At 35.9% G+C, this 21,105-nt stretch overlaps 1 protein-coding gene across 3 annotated transcripts in view; it reads left to right on the top strand.

Moving 5' to 3' along the window:
- Window positions 1-443: 443 nt before the first annotated feature.
- The window catches only part of LOC149563333 (uncharacterized), a 32,560-nt gene continuing 11,898 nt past the window's right edge, over window positions 444-21,105 (top strand). Inside the window, exons 1-2 of one of the 3 annotated variants that reach the window (XM_089826685.1) lie at window positions 444-1,261; window positions 19,242-19,678. In XM_089826685.1, coding sequence (XP_089682811.1) covers window positions 695-1,255 — 561 coding nt within the window. In that variant the 5' untranslated portion in view covers window positions 444-694 and the 3' untranslated portion in view covers window positions 1,256-1,261; window positions 19,242-19,678. Of the gene's footprint in view, window positions 1,262-5,306; window positions 5,735-19,241; window positions 19,679-21,105 lie in introns of those variants that run through there. The other 2 variants (XM_089826684.1, XM_089826683.1) reach the window with 2 other exon arrangements.

Raw genomic sequence — 21,105 nt, 5'->3', positions numbered from 1 at the left:
CTACCCCAGATCTTGCAGATGCTGCTGACGGCTGGACCGTTCCCATTCCGCCTCACAATCCCACTGATGCGTGGGGATTTCCTGATAAAGATGATCCTCCTCCCTCTGCTGGTACTGCCTTGGCAGCTTGAGGTTTACTTTTTTTTTTTTGATGAATAGTTTATAGTTTTTGGCTGCGGCCATGTTGTTTATTCCGACTTCGGCCGTTTGAACTCATTCGCGAGGTGATCCTGTATCCCCCAGCCCCTTTTTTGTGAATTGTAATCTTAGTAAATTTTATTAATTGAAAAGGACTATTCATCAAAAAAAAATATAAAACACACATATATAAACCTGACTTATCAATAAATAAATAAATAAAAAAAAAAAAAATTACATAAGTGAAATACTTAAGATTAAAAAAACTTTAAAAACATTTAATACTTAAATCAGCTATCAACAAGTTTGAGGAGATCAATACTCTACAGTAATATTTGCTATCGGAGATCAACATCACCTAAATTATCTATTGTAAAGGTTACCAGGCCTCCTTTAACAGGGATCTGGAGAAAAAAAAGCTTCCGCAGCCGTTTCTGTTGGAAACTATTTTTGAATAGGGATTATGGCAGGTTCGAGATCCATGCTGTGCTGAGCATACCAAAACGGACGCTGTCTGATAAGTTCATTTCCTGCATACGTTCACCTTAAGTAAAACATGATATCTCCCCTATGGAACAGACTATTATTATGTATAAAATCACGGACACGATCCAATAGACGGGCATTTGATCAGCTCAGCTTTTCAACAGAAGCCCAGCCCGAGAAAAAGCTGAAAATACCCGTGCGTTATGAGCCATACGGGCCGAGGTCTCCCCCGTCCGATAAAATCCTGAAGCTTGCAGATGAAATAGCTAACTTGCCTCCTGAAGAAAGGCGACAGATTGGGCCCTGCCTCACAGACAAGCTCAGGGCACCCCGCTTGCAAATGCTTTCATCTGACGCAGCCATGGCCATGCCCGTTGCTGCCGGTGCTCCAAAAGTTGAAGAAAAGAAGATCGAAAAGACTGCATTTAATGTGAAGCTGGAGAAATTTGACAGTGCTGCTAAAATCAAGGTTATCAAGGAAGTTAGGGCGTTCACTGATCTAGGGTTGAAGGAGGCCAAGGAGCTTGTGGAGAAAGCGCCTGTTATTTTGAAGCAGGGGCTGACTAAAGAAATGGCAAACGAAATTATAGAGAAGATCAAGGCTGCTGGAGGCGTCGCAATTATGGAATGAAATACGGTACATTTCGTTCTGAGATCATTTGGAAACTTTTCTTTTTCTTTTATATATTCGAAGGGCCAGGCTAAATTAGGGTTTTGGATTTAAATTGTATGGCCACTTCTGAAAAGCAGTTTGGTCTAGGAAGGTCACTCTCCTGAGTCTAGGATGGTATGTTTCTAGGTTAAAGTATCTTTTAGGGTTAGCAGGACTATTTTCCGACACGGAACAGCACACCCGTCTCATTAATATAAGATAGTGTATTTCTAAGTTGACGTGCCTTTTAAGATGAACATGATTTTTCTCAGTTTTGGAAAACGTGGAATAGTTTAATGAACAGTGCCTGTGCTTCTACACTGCACGGATTTTTCACTGTAAAAAAAGAGTTATTCTTGAAATGCAAGCTCAAAACAGATGTTACGATTTTCTCTTAAGCTACTGGATTACTTGGCTTCTGATGTTCCCTGATCTCTTTTATGTGCCATTATTATAACGTAAAATAAATTGAATCATCTCTGATCACATATTGCCCTTGTTTTTCTGTTTTAGTGTCTTTATAGATAAATATGTTTTCCCAATTCCTAGCAATGTAGAGGTCTTAAAATATTATTTTGACAGTGATCCGCCTAAACATCATGATCTTTCTTGTTCAGATCCACATTTAAAATTAAAAAAATCCATCTCAGTGCCAAGAGATGTTTATTATTGCAATGCAAAATTGTCGCAGGGCAGCATTGATGAGGGTTTTAATTTCTATGTTCAAAACTTAAGCGGCGTACATCAATATTTTTTGGGTCCTTGCATTAGTTATTACAATTCATTTCTCCCTAAAAGATAGGGTGCACAAAGGACATCTAGATAGCTCAACAAATAAGGTTGAAGCTTTGGTATCAAGAAAAGACTTGTGCACATCATTTGATAGGAATATTAGGGTTTTATGGCAACATCAAATATCTCCTCTTGAGAACTCAATAGATTCTCTATTGCCCCTACTTTCATGAGCCTAGACAATTGCCCTGCACAAATGACAATGATACAAAGTCATTGTAAAATCCTTTGTGACTTTGTTTGCAGCTGATCTTAGTAATGGTACCCAAAAGTTTAATTGTAATCTTCAGTGTTACTTGGGGACGCATCCCCAAACCGAAAACCCTTATCCCTGTACTGAGGATGTTTTGGGGGTGGGGGTAGCTAGGGGACATCTCCGCCCCTATCCCCAAATTTGAAAAAAGAGGGGGATGTCTCCACACCGTCCCCATCATTTGAAAAAAGAGGGGGATGTCTCCACACCGTCCCCATCATTTGAAAAAAGAGTGGGAAGTCTCCACCCGTCCCAAAAATTTGAAAAAAGAGTGGGAAGTCTCCACCCCATCCTCAAAATTTTGAAACAAAGAGTGGGACATCTTTACATGATGCCCAAATTTCAGAAAAATAGAGTGGGATGTTCCAGAAACCCATGGACATCACCAAAAAATTTGGGGACAGTTGTATGTCCTAGGGACGACCATGGATGGTGTTGCCATCCTTCGACTATCTCTGAGATGATTAGTCATCCCCAACAACAAATCATAGAAAAAGTAAAAAAAATTCCGTGTCCACCTTCGCTTATAGGGGGTCATTTTGTGTGCCCCTCCACCAGACTTGCCCTAAATATCCAGAGACGTGGCTTATGTTATGATTTCTTCATTTTTTTTCATCCACACCATTTCATCGTTTCACACTTCTACTCTCTTGCTCAAAGCAGCAGCAAGGGTTTCGATTTTTGATTTGAAGGAGCAGCCACAAGGGCTTATGGAAGTGATTTGATCATCTTTGGAAGCAAGTGCTTGGAAGAAGTGTGTTTATACATCATTACATGCTTGTTTATTGTTTTTCAAATTATAAGCATAATAGAGTTTGATTTTTAAAATTTTTTTTGATTGTTTTGGTTCAACTTCATTCTTTAATCTCAAGAAAATTTAAAAACCAAGATGAGCAGCAGTGAGGAAGAATTTGGGAGTCGTAGCAGTGAGGAAGACTTTGGGGTGGTCAAACTCAAACTCAAACTCATAGTGTTGAGGATAGTAGTGGGCATCAACAACATGATTTGTGAAGTGACCTTCAACAATCATGAGAAAATTATTCAGATTGTCCTTTAAAAAAAAGGCATCTTCTCCAATATGTTAGGCCTAGGGGTCAAAAGTAAAAAAATGCAGGAGGGACTAGGGTGTGGGATTGTCATTGTAATGGGCACCCTAGAAATGCCCAAGAACTAAACCAATTGCTGAAAGAGATTGTAATGTCTTTGCATAGATTTAAACAACATAATTCATGCAAACTGAAAATTGAACTACGGCTGAAATAATATTAGTTCTCAAACTAATAAAATTAAATACATAGCAACTCACTAATTACTCCAGCATCATCAAATACATAACAAATTGTTCAACTCACTAATTACACCCAATCTGCCTATAGCTGGAAATGCATCCAAGCTGCCTGTTAATGAGTTGATAGCAATGTATTCCAAAGGCCAAACCCCAAGGGAATGATGTCTAGAATGTCACAAGAGAGGATGGACGTCCTCTAATGCCAAGAACAGAACTGTATATCCAAGTTCCTATCAAATGCGATTCACCATCATCCGATGCTAAACAATAAAGCTCCCACCTCTATACTTTTCCTTCACCCTTCTAGAAGGAAATAAAATATTAATTAATTGCATTTACTAGAAGCTTCCCCCTTCCAATAATTAATGCACTCTCTAGAAACTCCTTTCTTGCAATACAATAATTAATTGTGCTTCTAGAAAATTAAATTACTAGAGGCTTCCTCCTTTCCAATAATTAATGCACTCTCTAGAAGCTTCTCCCTTGTAATACAATAATTAATTAAATTAATTAAATATAAAGTCACCTTTTAATTTAAATTTATTTAATGACTTTATAAGAAATTAATTTAATCAATTTCCCCTTATTTCTCCACTTAGCCTTTGGAGAACGTGAAGGCTAAGAACTCCACTTAGTTGCTAAAAGGATGGGGACATTACAGTCATGTTTCTAAGGACGACTTTGGGGGCATATATACAAGGGTGAAGTCTCACTTTCTGGGTATTGCATGCCATGGGGTTATGGCTTGCCCATATTTAACTGAAGAGGAGAGAATAGAGTGCTGTAAATTACACATGGAGGCTGAAATAGGGAAACAAGGTTTGAAAATGCCATTAACTACTTTATCAAGTGCACAATCATCTAGGCCTGTCATCCACTATTGGTACTAGTTATATTGAGACAAGAGGAAAGAGGAAGGTAATTGGTGGTGACAAGGGAGGAAAAGTTGAAAGTATGTTTAATGCACAAGAATAGAAAGTTATAGAGTCATCCATTATGTTTAATGCACAAGAATAGAAAGTTATAGAGTCATCCATTGCTAAATTAGTTTTTGCTAATGCTATCCCATTTCATTTGGTCCATTTTGTTGAAGTTTGTAGTTGCGATAGAGATTTTTTGCTCTAATTTTATGAGATAGAAATATGTTTGTTATGACTATTATGGTCATCTTCAGCTGAAAGAGATATTTTTATATTAATATTATGAAAAAAAACATGTCATACGTCATGCGTATGGAAATATAAAGGGTCTTGTATTTGGGACTTGAAGAGACTTTCATGTGTTAGTTGAAGAGTCTAATGTAATCTATTTAAGTGATTGCTTGGTATATTGTAAATCAATCAAGTGAAAGCCTTGTATTTTAGAACCATTTCTATTATCAATAAAATAGATGTTTTGCTGGTGTGGTTGGGTTTTACTAAGTTAAATTGTTGTCTTTGTTACATCCCAATTTTCGACCCAATTTAAAATGTTCATATAGTCGTTGAGGTTCACATGAAGTCAGTTGACAGTTAAATTTGTCATTATCTTGTGAAATTGTAAGATGGTTAGTTGTTATAATTTTAGATGAAGATAACATGCTAGTTGATTATTTATCATGAATTCATGGAGTTGAAAAGGCGGTTAGCCGTTATGATTATTTATGATTAATAACTTGTTATGGTAATATGATTTAACTGCAGAGAATTTTTTTGTAGGGAGCACATTAAGGGGTGGAAGCATTGTTAGAAAAGAATTGGGCACAGAATCATCACCATCATTGGGCAAATGGGTATGAATCATGAATCGCCATGGTTGAGGACCTAGTGACTGCATAACATGATACAATTAATGGACACGCATGAGCTATTAAATAAATATTAATCATTTTAACTTAATTAATGCGTACCTCAAAAGGCTTTTGGTTGACTTTTCCACCACATCATTAAATATTAAAGGTGACATCATAGTATTATTTTTATACAAGATTTTATCTATTTAATACGTACATTTAGATGCATGTACAAGAAGATAAAATAAATCTTCCAAGATGAAACATGTATTTAGATATACATAATTAAAAGGTACGACCTTGGATAAACATTTAATATGTGCCATCTTAATAAAATATATTTACATGCATAAATATGTTTATATTATTCTTTTGATTTGTAACCTTTAAAATTCTTTTCCTTATTTATTCTTGCTAAAATCGAAATGAACATTTGACATATTTTATTAGCAATCAAGAGCCAAGTCTCTTCTCGGTAGGTTACGGCTTCTTGGAAGCCAAAGAGACTTCTAAATACCTCTTATATTTTGGAGCCAAGTGAGTTGGAAGACAATTTAACTCATCACTCGACTTCTTTTTTTAGCACCCGACTTCTTTTTATTGCACTTAATTTCTTCTCCATACCATCTGACTTCCTCTTTTTGGCACCCATCTTCTTCTTATATTACGGATACCTCTACAGATACAGTACGATATCTCTGAAATTTACCATTGTTATTAATTGTATATTTCATCCACAAATTGCCATTGATGATTTATTGAAGACGTGATTGTTTAATCACACTGGAGTTTGCATTTCTTCCATAAAGGATGGGGCTGATTAATAGAATCCTACAAGACACCATTCTAATTTTAGATTTAACCAGGTTATGTGGTGTTTATATTCCAAGGATTGCAATATGTTTTATTATCAGATATTGCTGCATTCCAATTTTCTATAATAGTAAGATATAGTCTTGTATCATGATGCAAATCATCTTGCTTAAATATCATCAGTTAGACCTTCTCTAAGATAGAGCTGTTTATGGTAAATAAAAGCCAAGTATCCATGACATGCTATCATATTTTATTTATACCATTGAAAGTCAGAATTAAATGATATTTATTTTACAAGCCTTAAAGATTACATTTCTTGGAATCACAGATTGTGATGAGTTGGAAACATATAATATTCTTATATTAGTTGAGGATCAATAGAAAGAGCTGGTTGCTCTGAGATTAAATCACCTGGGACTCACTTGGCTATATAGCCAAGGAAAAGGGTGAAGAGGTGAGAGAGGAATCTGCATTAGCATGAAAACAAATCTCAAATGTGACATAACAATTATTTATTATTCTAAAAGGAATCATTTGATAGCTCATGCATGTCCAATCCATTCTCTGTTGTCAAGTCGAGTGGTGTGATTATATACCAGGATGCTCAGTTGTTGACAAGGTGTTCTATGTCTATTTCGGGTAGGGAGGGCCTTTCTAGTTAGAGAAAGTGTGGGGATAAGTTTGAGGTCTGTGGTTTGGTGGTTAAGCCCCTGACAATGTTTCCCCTCTCCACGAGGTGTCAGGACGTGTAGCAGTTAAAGATAAGTTGAGCATTCAAACCTTTATTGGTAACAGGTATTTTTATTTTTATGATATTTATGCAGGTAGAAGATATGATGGATTAATTTATTTCGTTGACTTCAGGTATTTCCTTTAATGAAAGCAACCCTTCTCGTCAATGTAATTGTTAGCAATAGGAAGAAAAGAAATGAAATAGAGGTATCTGACGCCCCAAATGATACAGTGGTATCTAATGCCCTAAGTGATACAGTGGTATCTGACGCCCTAAATGATAGTAATTGATGTCCTAATTGATACAGTGGTATATGATGCCCTAAATGATCCAATGGTAATTGATGTCCTAATTGATAAAAGTGGTATTTAATGGTAATCGTCATTTGATTTTGATCTAGTGGTATTGGATGGTAATTGTCATTTGATCCTAAGTGGTATTTATGGACTAACCCGAGTGTTTGCTGAAGCCTCCCTAGATTGATTTCGGTTTCGAATTCCATTGTATGTAGATTTTAATTTCCATAATAAATTCATTGATGGTGTTTTCAATTGTTAGTTATGAAATTTCGTTTAACTGATTGTAACCGTTAATCTCATTCACATGAACGTAATTAATATAATTGTCTTCCTATGAAAATGAAGTAATAATTGTATTCTTTGATATGTTAGTTTTTAGTTAAGACCCGGGAAAAGTGGGATGTTACAATCTTCTTGTTCCTTTTTCTAATTTCTCATATTGCTGTTTATCTTTATTTTCTGGGCTATTACATTGACATGGTATCAGAGCTAGGTTTCAAGTTTTGATAGCAGCAAGTCTCTTTTGTCCGGTTGTCTGTGTTTTGTCTCAGATTTCTATTTAAGAGTTTTGTGTTTATACCTGCAATAAAGATCTGATGATGGTTTTGGATGGTCTTTTTTTCTTGAGCCAATAAACTACAATGACAATTTGTTTTCGTGTTCACTGGGAATTTCACTTGGAAATATGCCGTATGTTGTGCTTCTATTGTTTTGAGAAGACTTTGCTTTATTTTTGTAATTTGGCCATCTTTTACATCTTATTTGGGAGTTGTAACAAGCTAAAGTTAATGAGAGAAGTTTTCTATAAGTTTTCAAAACTGATCTATTTTTTTTGCCATTGCAAAGGACAGTTCTATGATGAGCATATATTTTGAAAGAAAAAAGGAATTATGAGTATTAATTGCTACTATCTTTCCAACATATTTGGAACAACAAAGTAAAAGAAATCTATCATATAAATATTACACCTTTATGAGTAGAAAAGGATATTGGTCGTTCAATTTAAATGGAAATAACAAAGTTACATCTACTGTATACTTTCTATGTAACTGTTCAATTTTTGTAAAAACAAACCATGAATCGGAAAAGAAGACTCACCAATTGTACTTAAGAGATGTTCCATCAGGATAGAAGTGGTAAGAGCAAGGCACCATGTCTTGGGCTAGAATCTTTGTCTAAGGGAGAAGGCATCACCGGAGCATTTAACCACCCAACTATGGATCATAAGAGATCCCTTCTAGGCTTCTTGGGGATTCCAAGCAGACTCGGCCCTCTGCAAGTGATGGTGGATGATTAAGACATGTTCCTAGGAATCTGGTGGTCGAGTTACTTACATCGTGACCAATCATCGTCTATAGCTCCTAGCTACCTAATAACCCTATTCCGACGTCCATGGGTTTCACCTTGGCCAAGGATTTCTTGAGTATGGAGTCAACGTCTCACCTTCTAGATAATTTTCTTGAGAAGGTTAAATCTTTGATGAGTGTGAGAAGTGTCAGTTGATTCAGAATTACCTTAGAATGTGCTTCACGAGCTTTCAAGTTTTACTCACAATGTTGAGATTTATCTAGTTTTCATTTGATCAGAGCAATCACAAGAGATTTAGTTCGTAAGAGCTAGTATGGATAGTTATGACGAGATTGGTACGGTTTATTGATCTGGTTCCTCATGCAAATTTTCGTTAGTTACAGCTTAATAGGTGCTTCTACATATTGCCTCCTGGCTATACTTCTGAAGGGTTAAAAGAGAAAATTTCATTCTTGTTACAAAGACAACTGTTGAATTCCAAAGTTCAAAAATCTTTATGCATGGAATGGATTGCGGACCACAGTCAGCTTTCTGTAGTTGTTCAAGAATCTTTTGAGAGCAAAGTTTAGAAAGTAGCTATAAGATTAAGTAAACTACACTCGAAGGATGTCCTTTTATTTAGAAGTTGTTCTCCTATTCCGAACCGATACATTCAAATCATGCTTTTCGAAATAGAGAAATCAACCTCTATAATCATGAAGGGATGTCTACTATTTATGATCTGAAATAATCGATTCATGTTTTCAGATAACAAAGAAACCAAAACTTTTATTAAAGAGTGAACGTAAGAAGATTAATCCCAAACAAGATTGAGCCTGGAACGACTTGTTTAAACATTCTTGATTCATACAATACCGCTTAAGGATAGACAACTTTTGCTTGAGTATTTTATGTGCTTGATCAAAACAATGATGGTGGCTCTGGATTCTCTCACTTCCACCGTGAGCTGAAGACTCTCCCTACTCGCATTTGCTCACTGTTCAAATCAAGAAGGTGTGTTAATTGTTTTCCCCGAATCCTTCCATTGAGAGGGTGGTAGACATTTTTGTTCCCAGTGTTTTTGATACTAATCATTTCATCTTTCTCATAGCCTATGCAAAAGAATCCCTAAAACCTTAGGATCAATCACGTGGTTCCATCTTTGGCCACCTCATTGAGCAACCAAATTGCTTCTGCAAGAAGGTTTACAAGTTTAATATTTAAGGATTTAGTTAGGTTGATGCGATTATCCATTTCTTCCACTATGGAGACATAAAACTATATGCGAATAATGATCGGGTGTGCTCAAAAGAGGCAAATCGGTGGGTGGTAAAGTTGTGACCCCAGTTATAATTTGGATTTACTCTAATTAAATATTAAAGTGACCAAGGAAGAAGATAACGCTCAAGAATAATGAAATTTAGTGATGAAAAGAGGGTCTAAGAGCTATGGGGTGGCAATATGTTGTCTTCAAGTCTCCACCTCAATTATGACTTGATTAATATAATATAAAAATTGTTTTAAGTAAGAATATTCTCTTGACGGAGAATTGTCAAGGATTAAAAGAGGGTAGGGACATTTGGATTTTAATGTTTCCAAATTGACTGAAAGTTGTTGAATGATTAGAAGTCCTTGATCAAATAATAGAAATGATGACATCCTCTGGTTAAGGTTACTTGGTCATCTAGGTGAAACTGTCAGGTTGTCCCATTTCCCAAGAATTGAACTTGATCATCCCACATCCCTTTTCCTAGTGATACCTCCTCTCTCTTCAGGTTTGTGTCATGTTCTTCCTACATCCAATCCTGTTAGGTGGTTAGACCTTGATAACAAGCTATTTAAAGTTATAAAATAAACACAACATCATCATTATGACTATGAACACCTTTGCTCGTAATCAACAATTCCCGCTCAATTCTTAGTTATAATCCCTTAACAGATTACAAGTCTCAAGTTAAAGATCTCTTACCTTCCGTAAACGGAATTTCCATCTAGGGTTTGGTCTGTTTAGTGTACATAATGGCCTAGGGCACAGATTATCACAATACCACTGTATGGAAAACCCATTTAGGGCAACAATACCATTGTAAATAAAACCATTTAGGGAAACAATACCATTGTAAATAAAACCATTTATAAATGCATAGATATAAAAGTGTCAATAAAAAGGGGTGTGACAGGAGTTATGATGGTACTCTGGAAGATCTGGACGGTCACATCTTATTCTGTCTCAGCAGGATCATGTAAAGTATTGGCAGAAATTGAAATGTCTTTGAAGATCCCAATTCACATCCAGAGTGTGTTTTTCTTTTTGGTTTTCTGTTTATCATGATTGTCAATGTTATATGTGATAGGTGCTATCGCTTCATTCCACAGGGATATTCAAATAAATTATAGTTAAAATCTCAACTGATATAGGCACGTCTTATGCATGAAGGAACTTTTTAGCATAGAGGGACGCATCTCGTGCTCGAGAACTAGTAGGGATAAGATTGTTTATTCTGCATATCTGTCAAGGGTGAAGCATTCATTTTGGTTTGTATCCATCATCAATTCAAGTCTGATTTGGTCGATTACTCATAGTGTCATATTTCTGTTCTCTATTGACTTCCCTCCTTTGTCGGGTTGCTGTTTTGATTGATGAGAATATCACTGTTCTCAGTATGGGTTTTTCCATATTTTTTGTTAGAAGTTGCTTGGGACTTCTTCCGTTTCTTCTTGGCAGAGTTTTCTTTTATTATGTTTGGGCACTTCTCTTCCTTTTTTTTTTCTTTTCTGCTGGGTCTTTTGTATTCTAATGAGCTTTGTCTATCATCTTTCCTCCGTAAAGACTTTTCTTTGCATGGACTTATTCTTTCTCAGTATTATTACCAGCCGTGGTTTTTGTCTTATTTTCAGGCTTCTCTCATGAGCCAAAAAGACAATTTGTTTTAGCCTTTTTGCAAGCACAGTGCAAGGTATATATATATTTTTAGAGACTTCTATTCGAGTGGTGATCTCTGTTTTGAAGAGGTGATTTCTTCATTGTTTTGTTAAGCAATACATCCAAATTAGCTACATGGCCATATTTGATGCAATCATATTCAGATAAGTATTCCTTTATTTTAATATTGCTCATTGAACGATATGCATTTTTTTAAATGTAGTTGGCACTCCTCTCTATTTCAAGTTCATGTTTTGCTTGAAAAAAATGTTCTGAGATTTATTTATTTTGAGGAAATGCCCGAGCAAAGTGTGGGTTGGATTGCAGATTCCTTCTCAGCACTGATAAATGCTTATGGTCAGAATGGACAGTACGAGTCTTGGCTTCATCTGTTTACAAGATGAAAAGGGAGAGGATAACTCCCAATCCTATCACATACAATTCTATCATAAATGCATGTGCCAAAGGTGGATACAACTGGGAAGGTTTGTTGGGCCTGTTTGCATAAATGAGGCATAAAGGGGATTCAATCAGATAATATTACTTATAATACCTTGCTGGGTGTTTGCACCAGCTGGGGCTTATAATGAAGCTAAGATTAGATGGGTAGGTTACACTAGATGATGTTGATTCTCATCATGAATGCAATAGGATTGTGAGAGATTATGCAACATTGTTTGCAGTCTTGATACTAAAACTGATGACACTTTATTAAAAGGGGAAGATCATATTTAGAGAAAGACTATTCACCTTCAGAGAGGGAGATTACACATCAGAGGGAGATGTTCAACTCTTTGCAAGTTTATGCAATAGTCAACCATCTTATTGTGGTGATTAAAGTTGTCCCTGCTGAGAGGGAGTCTCTGAAAATCTCAGTTATTAAAGTTGTCTCCGAAAATCTCAGTTATTAAAGTTGTCCTTGCTGAGAGGGAGTCTATGTTAAGAGAAAATCTTAGTTATTAATGCATTCTTCTCTTGGAGAAGTTTGAGGTGAAAGCCTTGTTCCACCCTTTGCAAGTAGGTACGGTTGACCACCCTTTGCGAGTAAGCATGGTGGAAATGTTTTCTTCTTTGAGAGAAGTTTGAGGTGAAAGCCCTCGTTCCACCCTCTACGAGTAAGCATAGTGGAACTGTATCCTTCTCTAGGAGAAGTTTTGAGATAAAAGTCTTCTCTTTACCCTCTCTGAGTAGGCATGGTGAAAGTCATGTATGTGACTCCATTCTATGTGCTTATGAAGTAACTATGGTAGATTATGTTATGCTGAGATAACATATGTTGTGTGAATTTATCATCTTTGGTTTCAGTTGTGTGCATAAAAATCTCTCTTGCTAAGAGGGAGTGTTGAAGTTTGTAGCTGCAATAGAGATCTTTATCTCTAATTTTATGAGTTAAAAATATGTTTGTTATGACCGTTATGGTCATCTTCAGCTGAAAGAGATATTTTTATATAAATGTTATGCAAAAAGACATGTCATACATTATGCGTATGGAAATATAAGTGTTGAATATTTGGAAATATGAAGGGTCTTGTATTTGGGACTTGAAGAGACTTTTGTGTGTTAGTTAAAGAGTCTAATGCAATCTATTTAAGTGATTGCTTGGTATATTGTAAGTCAATCAAGTGAAAGCCTTGTCTTTTAGAACCATTTCTATTATCAATTAAACAGATGTTTTTTTGGTGTGGTTGGGCTTTTCCCTTCAAGTGGAAGGGTTTTCCCAGGATAAATTGTTGTTGTTTATCTTTATTTTCTAGTCTACTACATTAGCACATTCATCTTATTTCAAACAAATGGTTAAAGATATAGCCATTGTGGTCTCTCATTCACACCCTTGGTGATCATAACCTACAAACTACTCTCTTGGACAAAGACTACTCGAAAGTAAAGTTCACCAAGATAACTAGCCGGGGGGGGGGGGGGGGTAATCAGTAATGCATTTAAAACAACTCTCAATATCTTTATTAATTCCAAAGTATGTGAACTGTAGATGCAACAACCATAGAAAGATAACCATGCACAATAACATAAAATATGTTAACTAAGGAAACCTTTGATCAGATGGAAAAACCTCGGTGGGAATAATCCGCAAAAGATGATTTACTAATATAAAACTTCTTATGTGAACTGTAGATGCAACAACCATAGAAAGATAACCATGCACAATAACATAAAATATGTTAACTAAGGAAACCTTTGATTAGATGGAAAAATCTCGGTGGGAATAATCCGCAAAAGATGATTTACTAATATAAAACTTCCTTGTGAAAGGATAGACCCTGTTAGGAGTCAATGAAATACAATCAATACATATGAGTCTCTGTTAGGAGACTTTGAATCCCTATTAGGAAATTCCAACCTTGTTAGGAGTTGAAAGGAGGACAACTAAATCCACTGTCCACATAGCCTTAGAAACTATCTTCACTAGATAATCTTCCGGATAAGCATATCCAAGATTTCTGAGCTGACTAAACAACAATTCCTTTGCCAATACAACTCCTTTGAAGCTCGCAGTACATCAATCCACATCAATCTTTGCTCTGATCAAAAGATATTCGCATTGAAGTTTGCTCATACAATAACTATCTGCATTGAATCTCGCTTTCAAGTTCACATAACGAAAAAAATGATCTCACTGATGATTACAATAAAGGAGACAACCTTCCTTTATACCAAGTCCTAAAGAATAAGCATTGATTTGGCCTTGAGGCTTTCCCAATTTACAATAATAATATAGGACAATATCTTAAGATATTACAATACATGTTACATGTTGATTTTACATCTTTTCAAGATTACAAGCAAACTGTCGGCTCACAGTCTTTATAACTTTTCACATGATGATTTTTTGATTATGCCCTCTTAACCATGACATCTCTGACATGTCTTCAACTTCTATCTCAGTTTGCTTAAGCCAATTCCATCTTTGTGAGGAGATTGAATCAAAACAACAGTACCCACTTTCTAGAAATGTTGTTTGAAAGCTACCTTCAGTAAATCCTTATAACTCGAACCAATCTTCTTATTTCTGTACGCGCTCATAGCTGTAGCATCTAGACATACTGATAAACATATCCTCTACTGCGTATAAGCTGATCATCAATCCTCAAACTGTGTTGAACACTTCTTCCTTTACAACTTTGCCTGTCTTACATAATAAAAAGTATGTTGACATCAATGATAAAGATTGCCACAAATGCAACACATAAGCTTTGAATTGTGTCTCCAACATTGCTAACATACTCCCCGATAGGAATACCATCAACATTCACGCTAACAAAGACTTCTCTAAGGTTAATGTGTTGGAGGAGGATATGAGATGAACTTGGGTTAGGGCAAGGTGCTTCATTGTGATGGATCAGCGGACCAATGTTAGACATTGAGCAATCATCGATATTATTGTCACATCCCTTATTGGTTCTTATTTCTAAAAGCCATAGATTGCTCAAGGAAGCGTAAGGATGTAGAGGTCCAATTCACCATTTTGAGAGATGCCATAGAGGAGATTGGGTTCGCTAGTGTTGCACAGGTGATCACAACTTTCAACATGTGTATAAATTAGTAGTTTGATGTCAGAGGGTGCTTACAAGATTATCTTTTGGACCCTTCGTTGGGTTCATCCATTGAACAATGTATTAAAAGACATTGGAAGGATGCATTGGGTGAAGCAAGTGGTGTCAGAGGCTAGAGAGATTCAAATGTTCATTTGCAACCACCACACCTCACTTGTTCTTTTTAGGTTCTTTTAAAGATTGAGCTTCTCAAAGCAATTGAGACAAGATATGCCAATTTGAATTACTTCATGTTCAAATTATTTAAATTATTGTTACACGTGTTTTGATTATCCAATTGTTCAAAATTATTTATATTATAGGTATGCCACTTGCCACATCTTGATGGAGAGGATGCTTAAGATGCACAAGCCTCTACAATTGATGGTAGTGAATCTAGAGTGCATCTAATCGTCTAATTCTGGCTATCTTGAAGGAAGATTGGTCAAGCTAGAGATCCTTCATGATAGTGGACCACAATGAGGTAGTTGCTGATTTTTATATAAATTTATAATTCTTTCAAATCATTTGTTTGCATTTTGCAGATTATATTTGCTTTGTCATCACCCTTAGTATAGATGTCATTAGATATGCTGATACAAACTCTTCTAGTGTTGGGGAGAGATATGAGACACTTGACTATATGTTGGGAAAGATATTGAAAACAATTGCAATTAAGTATTCTACTTTGGGTTTATACGAGCAACATATTAGGCCTATTGTGACGTGGAGGTGATACATAATGAATACCTTGCTTCATATGGCAGCCTTGACTCTAAATCCCAAATGGTATGTAGAAATGGATGGAAGGGTGCTTCCATGCGATCCAGAGGTATTAGATGGTTACACACAAGCCACTTAATAAGATGTTCGTAGAGCAAGAGGGTCCATACTTTGCACACAGTTTCTTGACTTCACAAATCTTCATGGCCCAAGACTGGGCAAATTGCATATGAGGTTGGATAGAGTCATATTGGCATAGAAAGATCCTATTGGGTGGTGGACATGACATGGGAGGGATACATCACAACCGAAGGTGCTTGCCTCTCGCCTCCTTGCATAGGTTGCTAGTTCCTCTACTACAAAGAGGAATCGGTCTACATATGGCTTTTCCACTCCCTCAAGAGGAATAGACTTACCTCTTGACGAGCAGAGAAGCTAGTGGCCACACATAGTGCTCTTCAACTGATTATCAAACTCTAGAGTAAAGGTAGACTCTAGCTTTACTGTGGGATGTTGATTCTGAAGGAGTGGCCTAGGTCGATGAGGAGGGGACACCACCGAAATTGGTTGGAGTTATGTTAGATGAGGATACACTTGTAGTGGAGCATGATGGCAACAATGATTTAGATTACTTTGATTTTGATGCAGTGGTGGCAGAGGTAGAGTATGAGTAGCAGTGTGCATTGTTTTTATGCTTTTTTGATTGTTATATTGAACATGAAACTATGTGGCAGCACTTTAGCATTCCTGTATTTTGTATGTTAAACTTATTTTTTTGTTATCACATGCATATATGATATTGATAATGAATTTCAAATGATGAATGCATATCGAGTATTGAAACAATGAAATGTTGTAAACTTGTACGTTAATGTTCTATAATGTTTAAATGGCATGTTTTATTCATGCTTTCATATGAATGCAATGCATATTGGAAGTTTCCCTTTATATTTTAAAATTTCCTTATATCTAATATAGCTGCTCCTTTTGCTGTCCCCTGCACCCAAACTTGGCAAAAAATAATTGCTTTCCCAGAAACCCATCCCCCCATCCGCTGCCATCCCTATCCCTATCCTGGAAACTTGGGGCAACACTGTTAATCCCTTTTTAGCATTCAAGGTGAGACAGGATTTCTTTTGCCGAAGGCTTCTGTGACAATATGCTATTTCTTTTCAAAAAATTAATCAGGCAAGGGATCGCTCCTGCCACACAATATTGCTCATCTTAAAATTATTATAATTCTGTAAAGAAATGTTCATCAATGCAGTGACAGCACTGTTCTGTATTCTGGAATAGTTTGATGTCAATGGGAGAAGGGTGGAAAGCAATTTGAGATCACATACAATAATCCTGCTCTTGATGTCTGTTGACTTAAACTTTTAGAGATTAATCAGTGCCCAATCTTGCTGAAATGTCTGATTGCTGAATCTATAGATGAAACCTCACAAAACAGGGATTTAAATCATGTAATGAAGAAGAGGGGCAATTTACAACATAATATTGAGTGTATTATTATTGAGTGACAAGCATCTCATTTGGAGTCCCTTGAAACAGGAGGTATGGTTGTTTTAGAGTGCCAAGTTTAATGCTTACATCCATTCTATCTTTTTGGATGGTTATCTTGAACACTCTTCTCTTCACACGAAGCCCAAGTTTGCCCAAATTACTTTATGGAACCATTCTATATCCTATTGAAGAGGTATGATGTGGCTCAAAAAATAATCATTTTTTTTTCTGGTAGAATTGTTTTCACTTCCAGAATTAACTTAGAACACCTGTCCCATTAACCTCAGCGTAAGCAAATTTGGAACAGAAACAAAGTGTTTATAAATATTCAATTCACCTTGCTTGGACATTGGCCTGTTGTACTCTATCCAAGATAATTTGTCCCGTGAAATAAACAGGAAAGGAAACTACACATTTTCCAGAAGGAACTAAAAATATCTATTCCTTCTTGACTTTGAAACAAAATCATATATTTTGAACCATTTTGATTTCCCCTAGTAAGTTCAACTAGTTATTCATAAATGAATCTATTTTTAATATATTTTGTATTCAATTAAATTAACTTAATTCATGCTATAAAGAAATAATTATGGGTGAATCAGTAATTAGCTATAGTGAGAAGACCATGCTATCCTGGTTATTATCCTAGCCTATGAGAATGTGGAGATACAACAGGCTGCTTAGAAACTAAACTCAACGGTTTCCATTAAGGTTTTAATAGATCCAAACCCTCAAGCCTTTCTTGGACATGTCCGCAAGGCACTCAGGGTTGTTGATCCCTACCCTATATTGGGAATGACCGATTGGCTGGATCTACACTGAGGCCTCTCCCTTATTGCATTTCTCATCTTCTTCAAAATTAAAAACAATAACTAGTCTTGAGTATGGATGTTTAATTAAGGTTAATGATCAGATATTTCTTCTTCTTAAATTTATTATTATGCATAATTAAAATAGACAATGTTGTTGATACCAGTCACAGAGATGCATAAAGCTTCATCTGATGATCTGAATGGTCTTCCTTACTTGCCTGGTGATATTGGTTATGTAAGAGATCTGACTGTATTGAATATACAGTTGCAGATGTTATGTAAAATCTTTGAGTTTGAGCTATCAACAACGGATGCTTGTTCAACTGAAAATGGTCAGAAAAAGTTTGATTATTTTTCTCATGGATCAAACTTGCTTGAAGGATTGCAGTGTCTCTGAATGAGCTTTAAAAGAGCCAGATTTGATAGCTTCTATCTTAAAAGGATGATTGACCCATAGAAATCATAATTGACTTGTGGGGATAGGCTGATTAGTTTTCAGATCATTCCAAACTCTTATATATTTCAATTTCTATTTGTAATATGTTCTTCTCTTTGTACAGGTTTACTGATACTACTATCATCTGATTTTTTCACTGTTATATCACTTTCCTGTCATCCTTTTACTTTTATGGTTCTTCTGAAGCAGTTTTGATAACATCATTCACATTGATGTTGAGCCATCAGCTGAACACCCATATGTATATCATTGATCATGTCAAAACTCCTATCTTTCAACACCTCAAGATTATGGGTCTACTGCAAAATGCCCTATAGGTTTTAGGTCAACAGAAGTCTTTTCTGAAATTCTATTTACAGATGTTTGTCAAATACAAATTGCTGTACAGATTGTGGGTCAATGCCAGTGTTTATCTGAGTTTCTGGGAGGAGGCACAGGGCTTGGGATCTGGAAATGCAAATTTTTGCTAGATTTTAGATATCAGTAATTAATAATATTAAAATTTTAAATTTCAAATAGTTTATAATAAGTTAAAAGAATTAATCCAATCATCAATTGAATGAGCATAATATCATATTTTTTCTTCTAATATATTATATTACAGTATCCTTTCAGTTTACTTTTTCCTTCAAGTGCAAAGTTGCTTGACCTTACAGTTCCCAGAGCTGTGCAAAATTTTGTTTCAATTTTTTTATTTTTTCCATTTTTTCCATTTTTGATGATTGATAGATGGCTTTGTGCCCTTTGGATGTCACAGGCACATTGGGGATGACAGAGCATCTCCAACCATTAGTTCCAAAAAGCAAACGTCCCCAAATTTTTTTAAAAGTGAGGATAAGGAAGAAGGATGGAGAGAAGAGGGTTTTCTGCCCCCATCTCTGCATCCCTAAGACGTCATTGAATGGGAGGGATATTTAAAATAGCCTCGCCAAGGTACAGTGCTTGATGTAAATCTCTATAACCACATATATTTTACATCCCCACATGCTCCCTTGGAGGGCACAATTTTGTCAGTTCGCAATGTCCTCCATATAATGCCATTGGTTTTTGTTATTCTTTTTACCCTCGTGTACCGAGGGTATCCATGTGTTGGTGACACACTTTGCAATTGATGAAGGATATCCTGTCTGAATCAGTGAGAGGTATTTCCTCTTGGATCTAAGACCTGGAATCAGCCTTTTGGAATTGCCCATATATCTCTATCATTTTCTTTCTTGACTTCAAGTCTTCTGTCTGTTCTTTTCATGCACTAGAAAGATGAATAGGGTGCCTCTACAAAATCTAAGCAAAAGAAACTTAAAATTTCTCTCTTATGATCAATTGGGCGCCAAAAAGAAAATTAATCTCTACTTTTTCCAGCTTTTTAAAGTTAAACAGACCAAGGTACACCTGGTCTGATCTGTGATAGTTAGTTAAATAGTAAATACAAGTGATTGTATTCATTGATACCACATTTCTCTAAAGCATTTCGTCAGATTTCACTTGCTTAGCAGGCTTCTACAGTTTGCATACATAATTATCAGAAGGATGATAAAGAAAAGATTTGACACAATATGGATTTCCATTATATTTTGATTTATATTCATGCCCCTCCCATTTAGTTACTCTGGAGGATGCTGCTAAAAATTGCTATATTTAACTATACACCTGTTAAATGTAGTTTCTTAAGAATATCCAAGCCTTTATTAACAATTCCAGTTTGTGTATATTCTTCACTAATCTTATTTCATGGCACCACATTCCTGGAGTTATTTTTCCAAATACTGTTGTACAAATGATGTGATAAATTTGCTTGAAAAATCTGTATACTTGTTTCAATTTTTCTCAGCTGATTTATATAAATGAAATCTAAAGTAGGAGCTGTCATCTATGTCATATTGTACTCATTAGTGACTCTATATATCTATAGCATTGTAATATTTTCTTATAGATAATTTATAGGGTTCTATTAAAGGGGTCCCTCCCATAACTAACAGACTACAATCAAACATGCAACAGCAGTACAACAGCATTGCCAACTTGTCTACAGAAAAATAGCAGAGCAACTTGCCTATACAAAAAACTACAAAACGATCCTTAATCAATGACTATCAGCAAAGCAGCAATTAATGTTTACTAACTTGTCAAGATCAACCAAAACGAAACAACACAACCTGTTGAAATTATCTTGGGCAAATGAGGCACGGCCTAATGTGCCATTCCATCTGTAGGAGACACAAATCAGCAGTTGCGGACCGTGTTATTGACAACACTGTTTGACACCACAATCAACTCAACATAGGGCACAATGGGACCTACTGCACAGCTGGCACCAAATGATCATTGTTGAAGAGGGGCACCCATTGTTCATATTCATGACACTTTTATGTTGTGAGACCACCATGTGCTTTTGATAAAACCTAACAATTTTCTGTATGCACCAAATTAAATCCTTCATAGTGGCATGTGTGGCAATTACATCTGTCTCCACAATCTCAACAGGTTCTTTACCCTTGAGTAGTGCCTTTGAAGACCCTTCTAGAAAATCCCCATATTGCCTTCATCTTGAGGATCCGTTTCCATTGGAGCTCTCCTTCACAGCTTTATACACAACCACCATTTTCAATTTCATAGGAAGTCTT

The sequence above is a fragment of the Cupressus sempervirens genome, chromosome 4 (genome assembly GCF_028749045.1).
Source record: "Cupressus sempervirens isolate cs-2001-9-10 chromosome 4, ASM2874904v1, whole genome shotgun sequence".
NCBI classification, from domain to species: Eukaryota; Viridiplantae; Streptophyta; class Pinopsida; order Cupressales; family Cupressaceae; genus Cupressus; species Cupressus sempervirens.
This window is presented reverse-complemented; position numbering and strand designations above follow the sequence as displayed.